Below are 9368 nucleotides of genomic sequence, written 5' to 3'. Positions count from 1 at the left end.
TTCAGCCTCAATGACCTGAGTGGCAGCTGAATCCCAGAGTAGGCCCTGCTGCTTCCCGCCACCAGCTGACCCCTGCTCTATCTCAGCATTCAACCAGAGAAGCCTTGCAGATGTGCACAGGAGCCTGGGCACAGGGTAGCCCTGGGAAAATATGGCCACCACCAGACCCCCACCTGAGTTCAGGCTGAGCCAAGGACCTACTCGGCCCACAATCAGACCCCTGCCAGAGCTCATACATGGTCCAAATTGGCCTCAATGACCTGCACTGGAACCCGGGCAAGGGGAGGTCCAGTTCTGTCCTGCCACCTGCAGAACCCCACCAGAGCTCCAGCTCTTCCCACATCCAACTCAAAGACCTGGCAGGAGACAAAGCTCAAGTCCAGGATAGCCCAAGTCCATTCAGTCACCAGGAGACTGCCACCAGAGCTAAGGTTCCACCCAGGACTGACTCTGCCCACTGGTAGACAGTCCCTGAAGTTCAGTCCCAGCCCAGATAATCCTTGCTGACAGGCACGGGAGCCTGGCCCAAGGTAGGACTGGGACCAACTGCCACAAGCACCACCTCCACCCACAGGCAGAACCCGGCTCAAGCTCATATGAGGCCCCAAACCATCCTGTTGACCAGCTCAGGAGCTCTGGAAAAGGTAGGCGCGGATGTGCCTACCGACCGACCCCCCCCCCCACCACACACACACACACACACACCCGGTAGATCTCAGGCTCTGACCAGATAAGCCTTGCAGATGTGCATAGGAGCCCCAGCACAGGGTAGCCCTGGAAACATATGGCCACCACCAGACCTCCACCCGAGCTCAGGCTTGACCCACGACTGACTTCACCAACAGGCCCTTCAGAGCTCAGATATCAGTCCAAGCCCAGGTCCACCTCAAACACCTGCACCAGAGCCCAGGCAAGGACAGGCATGTTCCATTCCTCCACTGGCCGACCCCTGCTGGAGCTCAGGCTCAGCCAGGACTGCCTCCACCCACAGGTAGACCCCTGCAAGAGCTCATAAATGGCCCAGATCACCCTGCTGACCTGCACAAGAACCCGGTCAAGGGGAGGCCAGGCTCCATCACGCCACTTGCAGATCCCGATCAGAGAATCAACTCGACGACTTGGCAGGAGACACAGCCGGAGGCCAGGGTAGCCAAATCCATCCAGGCACCAGGAGACTGGCACCCAAGCCCAGGCTCCGCCCATGACTGACTCCGCCCACTGTCAGACAGTCACCAAAGTTCAGCCCCAACAAAGATCAATCTCGGTGACAGGCTCAACAGCCTGGCCCAAGGTAGGCCTGGGACCAACTGCCACAAGCAGGCCCCAAGCAGAGTTCATGCCAGACACAGGACCGCCTCTGCCCACAGGTAGACCCCTGCTGGAGCTCATCCATGGCCTCGCAGACCTGCAGGGGAGCCCGGGCAAGGGGAGGCCTGGTTCCATCCCGCCACCTCAAAACCCCACCAGAACTGCAGCTCTGCCCAGATCCAACTCATATACCTGGCAGGAGACAGAGCCTGAGCCCAGGATAGCCCAAGTCCATCCAGTCACCAGGAGCTCAGGCTCCGCCCACAACTGTCACCCGAGCTCAGGCTCCACCCACAACGGACTCCGCCCAACGAAAAACCGTTGCTCCACCAACTGACCCCTGCTGGATCTCAGGTTCCGCCTAGATCTACATTGCCGACATGCCCGAGAGCCAGGGGACAGTGTATCCCCAGGTCCATAAAGCCTCTGTGAGACCCCCACCAGAGCTCAGGTTCGGTCTGGACAACCTGCATCCACCAGCCAACCACACTGGAGTTCAGGAATGCCTCTGCCCACTGGAACTCCCGCCGGAACTCAGGCATGGCCCAGGATCTCCTCTGGCCACAGACAGCCAACTGCCAGGGCTCAGTATTGGCCCAGATCAGCTTCTATGACCTGAGCGGGAGCGGGAGCACAGGGTAAGCCCTTGTCTTTCCCGCCACCGCAGACCCCAGCAGGAGCTCAGTCAACCATGCAGATTTGCAGGGGAGCCTCAGCACAAGTTAGGCCGGAGTTCAGCCCACCACCAGGATACACTGGCTGGAGCTTAGCATCCACCCAAGATCGCCTCTGCCCACAGGAAGACACACTCCGGAGCTCACTCCAGGGCTTCTGAGCAGATCACCAAGGCGTATCTGGGTCGCAGATGAGCTGGGGCAGGGGTCTGCCTGTGGGCGGAGACTGTCCTGTGTCTGGTCTGAGCTCTGCTCAGGGCCTGCTTGTGGCCCTTGTTCCCAGGCCTACCTTGGGCCAGGCTCCTGTGCCTATCAGTGAAGCTGATCTGGGCTGGGGCTGAACTTCAGCAACTGTTTTTCATTGGGCGGAGTCCGTTGTGGGCGGAGCCTGAGCTCCGGTCAAGGGGAGGCCAAGCTGCCTCAGCCACTTGCAGACCCCGACCAGAGATCCAACTCGACGACTTGGCAGGAGACAGAGCCAGACCCAGGGTAGCCAAATCCATCCAGGCACCAGGAGACTGGCACCCAAGCCCAGGTTCCGCCCATGACTGACTCCGCCCACTGTCAGACAGTCACCAAAGTTCAGCCCCAACAAAGATCAATCTCGGTGACAGGCTCAACAGCCTGGCCCAAGGTAGGCCTGGGACCAACTGCCCCAAGCAGGCCCCAAGCAGAGTTCATGCCAGACACAGGACCGCCTCTGCCCACAGGTAGACCCCTGCTGGAGCTCATCCATGGCCTCGCAGACCTGCAGGGGAGCCCGGGCAAGGGGAGGCCTGGTTCCATCCCGCCACCTCAAAACCCCACCAGAACTGCAGCTCTGCCCAGATCCAACTCGTATACCTGGCAGGAGACAGAGCCTGAGCCCAGGATAGCCCAAGTCCATCCAGTCACCAGGAGCTCAGGCTCCGCCCACAACGGACTCCGCCCAATGAAAAACAGTTGCTGAAGTTCAGCCCCAGCCCGGATCAGCTTCGCTGATAGGCACAGGAGCCTGGCTCAAGGTAGGCCTGGGAACAAGGGCCACAAGCAGGCCCTGAGCAGAGCTCAGGCCAGACACAGGACAGTCTCCGCCCACAGGCAGACCCCTACCCCAGGTCATCTGCGGCTCAGATACGCCTTGGTGATCCGCTCAGAAGCCCTGGAAAGGGTAAGCTCTGTTCTATCCAGCCACCAGCTGACTGCCCACTGGACTTCAAGCTCCACCTAGGTAAGCCTGTGCACACAGGAGCCCGAGCACAGACTAACCCTGGGAACATATGGCCACCACCAGACTTCCACCCAAACTCAGGCTAGGCCAAGGAATGACTCCACCCACAGACAAGACACCCTCCACAACTCCACACAAAGGACCACACTGCCCCCCCTGTCCTGGCCCTCCTACCCTGGCCTCACTGCACCTGTGAGGGCACCCTGGAGGCAGGGCCTAGGGCAACAGGGTCCACCCCACACATTGTGGCAAGCCCTCGGCAGGCTCACCCCCTCATGGTCCAGCTCTCCTGGGCTCAGAAGCCCACATGCTCCGATGATCCACGTGCTCCAGTGGGATGGTGGTTGATCTGTATTGTGGCCAACCGCCCGCGGCCAACTGCCCAGCGCGCGGCGGCGCTGAACAGGCTGAACTGTGACTTGGAGCTCCCTTCGGCTTGGACATGGTGTAGTCCTGGTCCGAGATTCCCAGTTCAGAAGCTGGGCCCCGTGTTGGGTGTCCATTGTCCGCCCTGCGTCCCTACTGACCACCCTGTCTGTGGTGCAGCAGTGCAGCCCTCCTCTCCCATGCCTTTGGGGACATTTGGGGACTCAGCACTAGACCACCAGGGCCATGCTGCAGGACACGGTAGCTGCAGAGGCTTCAGAATCCCCACACTGAGCTCCAGGTAAGAAAGGTGCCCATGTGGGCAAGGTGGGGTGAGGTTGGCCCTGGATGTCAGGCCTGGGGAACCAGGAAGGGTGCTGTGGGGCTAGCTGGCCCCCTCATTGTGATCAGAGTTTGTGCAGAGGTGAAAGGCATATGGAGAAGTAGGGCCACCTCTCCAGTTCAACCCAGCACAGGGCAGAACCTCTACAGCCCCAGGCATCCCTAGCCAAGTCACCAAGGGAGTCACAGGTGGGCTGAGCCCAGGGCAGCTTGAACAGTACCTGTTCATGGAATCTGGTTAAAGTCTCTGGTTACTTGGTCACATCATCTGTCCAGTGTTTGACACTGTACCTGTTCAGAAATATATGGCTAATGTCTGTGTTTACTGTACCTGGCCATGGTATCTAATTATTGTCTCTGTTTACAATACCTTGGCATAGCAATTGCCTAATGTGTAATGTGGTTACTGTACCCGGTCACAGTATCTGGGTAATGTCTCTTATTATAATAGATCCCAGTATGTAGGCATTATCTTTGTTTATTGTACCTGGTCATGATATCTGGCTAATGTCTCTGATTACTATATCTGATCACAGTATCTGGATATTGTTCCTTTTACATGGTCACAGTATCAAATGTCTCTTGTTAGTGAATCTGGTCACAATATGTGGCCAATGCCAATTGTAACAATATCTGGTCATCTCTCTGGGTATCGTCTCTAGTACTCTATTTGGTTATGACATCTGGCTGGTGTCTCAGTTTGCTGTACCTGGTCAAGTATCTGCAAAAAAGACTAGGGTTATAGTATCTAGTCATAGTATATGGGTAGTATTTTGTTTATTTTATTTGGTCACAGTATTTGACTAGTGTCTCAGGTTATTGTACCTTGTCCCTATGTCTAAATATTGTCTCTATTTACTGTATATGGCTACAGTATCTGGTTTTTTAATTGGTCATAGTATTTGACTAAACATTTCTGATTACCTACTGTTCCTCGTCATGGTATCTGGGTATTTTCTCTGTTTACTGTGTCTGGTCAGAGTACCTGGCTGTTTCTGGTTATTGTACCTGGACCTTACGTGGCTGAAGTCTGTGGTTATTGTACTGGTCATGGTATGTGACTCATGACTCTGGTTACTGTACCTGGTCAGGGATCAGGGTCTCTGCTTGATGTACCTGTCATGGGATCTGGCCAATGTCTCAGGTTTCTGGACCTCATGACCATACTTGGGTATTGTCTCAGTTTACTGTACCTGGTCATAATATCTGGCTTAATTCTCTGATTATTGTGTCTTGTCATAGTAGTTGATAATGTCTCTGATTTCTCTGTTTGGTCACAGTATCTGGGTAATGACTCTTTTTACTGTCTGGTCTTGGTATCTGGCCAATGTCCTGGTTACTGTACTGTATCATGGTATCTTGGTATTATCTTGGTATCCTCTACTTAGCCTTGGTATCTGGTTAATGTATCTAGTTACTGGTCACAGTATCTGGCTAATGTCTGTGGTTCATGTACCTGGTCACAGTAAGTGGTTTATATACTTGGTCATCGAATCTGGCTAAATAGTTTCTGGTTACCATACCTCTCACAGGAGTTGCTAATGGCTCTGGTTTCTGTACTTGCTGTATCTGGCTAATGCCTTTGGTTCCTGTATCTGGTCATCTTATATGTGTTACGACTCTGGTTACTATACCTAGTCATGGTATTTGCCTAATGACTCTGCTTATTGTAACTGGTCACAATATCTATTTTTTTTCTCCCTCTGTTTATTGAACCCGGTCATGGTTTTTGGCTCATATCTCTTGTTACTGAACCTGGTTATGGTAACTAGCTAATTTTTCTGCTTCCTGTACCTGGTCATGGTAAGTTTCTAATTTCTCTGGTTATAGTACCTGGGCCACTGTATCTAACTAATGTCTCTGGTTACTATAACTGATCACAATGTCTGAGAAATGTCTCTTGATTACTGTACCCAAGTCATAGTATTTGAATATTTTCTCTGGTTACTGTATCTGACCACAGTGTCTGGCTTATATCTCCTGTTATTCTTCTACCCAGTCATGGCTCTGGGTAATGTCTCTAGTTAGTATATCTTGTCAAAGTATATGATTAATGTCTGGTGTCTGTGTCTGATCATAGTAACTAGATATTTTTCCATATGCTGTACTTATTCAAGATGTCCGACCCATTTCTCTGCATACTATATCTGGTCATGGTATCTGGCCAACATCTCTGGTGACAGTAGCTGTGCATTGTATCTGTATACTGTATCTGTCTGTGTTTACTGTGTCTGGTCAAAGGTTCTAGCTAATGTTTCTGGTTAATGACTCTGCTTATTGTAACAGGTTGAGGTATGAGGTATTGTCTCTACTTACTGTTCCTACTGACAGAATCTATTTACTGTACCCAGTAACAGTTTCTGTCTCTGGTTACTATATCTGGTCACCATACCTTGCTAATGTTTCAGATTACTATACCTGGTCATGATATCTGGCTAATGTCTCTGTCGGCTGGACCTTTTCATGGTATCTGGCTAATGACACTGATTACTCTACTTGGATACAGTGTCTGGGTAATTACTGTTTACTCGTTCTTCATGTCTTCCTAAAGTCTCAGTTATTGAACCTGGTCACAGTATTTTGCTAATGTCTCTGGATAATATATCTATTCATGGCGTCTTATTAAATTTTTGCCTATTGTAACTCTACATGTAATCTAGTTATCATCACTAGTTACTGTACCTGGCCATGGTATCTGGCGAATGCCTCTTCTTATTGTAACAGGTTGAGGTATGAGGTATTGTCTCTTCTTACTGTTCCTGGCCACAGAATCTTCATCCACTTTACCTTGTTAGAGCATCAGGTTGTCGTGTCTATTTGGTGCACCTGTATCTGGTATTAGGATGAAGTGTCTGTTTACAGTATCTGGTCACAATATTAGGCTTATGCCTTTGGTTATTGTGCTGGATCATGGTATCTGGATATTATCTCTGGTTACTCAACCTGGTCATAGTATCTGGCTGACGTATCTGGTTACAATGCCTGGACAAGATACTTGGCTAGTGTCTCTGGATGGGGGGCATGGTATCTGGGTATTGAATCTGTTTAGTGGGCTGAGAAGCTACTGATTTCTCCAGCTCTCCAGTCTGCAAATGGCCACTGTATAACAATACAGTTTCTGGTGTATAAGACAATCTAACACATCTCCTTTTTATAACCATACCTATATATATCCTGTAGGTTCTGTTCCTCTAGAGAAACCTAATACTCTTTTGTTACTGGTCACAGTAACTCTGTAATGTCTCTGTTTAGTGCACGTGGTCATGGTATCTGGATAATGTCTTTGGATAGTGTATCAGGTCACAGTATCTGGGTATTGTCTGTGTTTTCTATACCTAATCACAATATCTCTGTATGTTTCTGATAATTATACAAGTTCACAATAGAAGATAACATCTCTGGTTACTGTACCATGTCATAGTATCTGAGTATTATTTCTATTTATTGTCTATAATTATTAGACCCTATTGGTTTGGGCCTCTGGCAAGATAGAACATGATGAGAGAGCATGTAGTGGAGCAGTGTTGATTACCTCATCATGGCCAGGAACCAAAGACTAGGAGGGAGGGAGAAAAGGAGCCTGGGACAGATGACAAAATGTACCCTCAAGGGCATTCCCCCAATGATTTATATCCTCCAACCTTGAGCACATTCTCAAGTTCTTACCTCCAAATAACCCCTTGAGTGATGGATCCACTAGCATTCTTATAATCTGTTTGTGAGGTCAGAGGCCTTTATGATCCTATCTTCTGCTCAAGGCCTAATCTCTGAGTGCGTTTGGTGGTTGGTGGTTGGTGGTTGGCGGTTCTGGTTTGTGTCTTGATTATTTGATTTGGGGTGTTGTTGTGTTGTTGTGTTGTTTTAGTCTTGCTTTGTTTGTTGTGTTGTTTTAAGGTAGAGTCCTTGGGTGGCGTGGCCGCTCCTGATGCATAGAGAGAGTAGTGAGAGTCAGAGTAGGGCGCCCAGGAGCCCCCAGCAGGGCCTGGAGGCCAGCTCGTCCTCGGAGGATGCCCTGACGGGCCAGTATGAGGTGCTGAGGTCCATCGGGCAGGGCAGCTTTGGCAGCGTGAGGCTGGCCCGCCACATCCTGACGGGGGCGGAGGTGGCGGTGAAAACCGTGAGCAAGGGCGAGCTGGACCCAGCCTTCCTTCAGGCGGAGGTGGCCATCATGAAGGCCGTGGAGCACCCCAGCGTGGTGCAGCTGTTCCAGGTGATGGAGACGGCTGACCGCGTGTACCTGGTGATGGAGTACGCTGCTTGGGGCCAGCTGCTGCAGTACATCCCAGAGGGGGTGGGCCTGCCTGAGCGGGAGGCGCAGGGACTATTCGAGCAGGTGGCCAGCGCCCTGCACACGTGCCACGCCCAGGGCATCGCGCACAGGGACGTGAAGGCGGAGAACATCCTGCTGGACGCGCGAGGCCGCATCAAGCTGTGCGACTTCGGCCTGGGCTGCCAGTTCAGGCGGGGAGAGCTGCTGGACACGGTGTGCGGCACGGTCACCTACTGGGCCCCGGAGATGTTCCTCCAGCAGGCGTACATCGGGCCTGCGGTGGACGTGTGGAGCCTGGGTGTCGTCCTCTACTTGATGCTGACGGGGCACCTGCCCTTTGAAGGGGACACCCTCGAGGAGCTGAGGGACCAGGTGCTGCACCGCTCCTGGGTCTTACCGGCCCACCTGTCCATCCACGCTCAGGACCTGGTGGCGGAGATGCTGACTGTGGACACCATGGAGAGGCCCAGCATGGCCGAAGTCGCGAGGCACCCGTGGCTGAAATGGGGTCAGTGCCCTTTTGTGATTGCTACCAGGAAGTCCCGCCGCCGCTTCTGCCCAGATCTCTCCACAGTGAAGGTCATGCTTGACCTGGGTTTCAACCTCACTGACACCTGGACGTCCCTGAAGGGCCGAAAGTTTGACGAAGCCATGGCTACGTATCTCCTGCTCAGGCACCAGCACACGCAGGGGGTGGGCTTCACGGTCCAGAGGAGGTCTGTGCACTCGGGGCTCCAGCCCAGGTCATCTGCGGGTTCTCTCCCAGCCACCATGCCCCGCCAGAGGAGCGCCAGCAAGCCCACCTCTCACTCCAGGCGGGTCGTGCCAGCTGTACAGCAGCCGCGTGGGGAGCACCTGCGGCCCGGGCAGAGGGGCAGCAAGGGAGGCAGCCTGCCTGCCCTGGCCCTCCCCAGCCTGCAGGCCCAGAGCCCAGCTGCCCCCGGCAGGGCCCCGCAGCAGGACCTTGCCGCCCTGCCTCCTGGCCCTGGGTCTGGAGGCCACAGGTCCCAGGTGGAGGGCAGCATTAGCCCCCAGGGAGTGTCAGGAGGAGAGCAGGCCCTCCCCAGGCAGCAAGCCCAAGGAGGGACAGCGGGCTCCTCCCAGGAAGGCACCAAGGCCTGGCGGAGGGTGGCCAGGAGGATCCTCACCTGCCTCACACGAATGTGCTGTTGCTGCATGGCGGCCCCCAGGACAGGGC

At 53.3% G+C, this 9368-nt stretch overlaps 1 protein-coding gene across 1 annotated transcript; it reads left to right on the top strand.

Moving 5' to 3' along the window:
- Window positions 1–7825: 7825 nt before the first annotated feature.
- LOC124097655 (serine/threonine-protein kinase MARK2-like) lies at window positions 7826–9210 on the top strand (the record flags this gene model as incomplete). Its single annotated transcript, XM_046452209.1, has 1 exon — window positions 7826–9210. A coding segment is annotated over exon 1 (1385 nt), but the record flags the coding sequence as incomplete, so codon positions are not given.
- Between the last annotated feature and the right edge of the window lie 158 nt (window positions 9211–9368).

Source organism: Marmota monax, unplaced genomic scaffold (genome assembly GCF_021218885.2).
Source record: "Marmota monax isolate L192 unplaced genomic scaffold, Marmota_monax_Labrador192_F-V1.1 WCK01_AAM20220418_F8-fsc00105, whole genome shotgun sequence".
NCBI classification, from domain to species: Eukaryota; Metazoa; Chordata; class Mammalia; order Rodentia; family Sciuridae; genus Marmota; species Marmota monax.
Note: the sequence above shows the minus strand (reverse complement) of the source record. Positions and strands in the feature narration are given on the sequence as shown.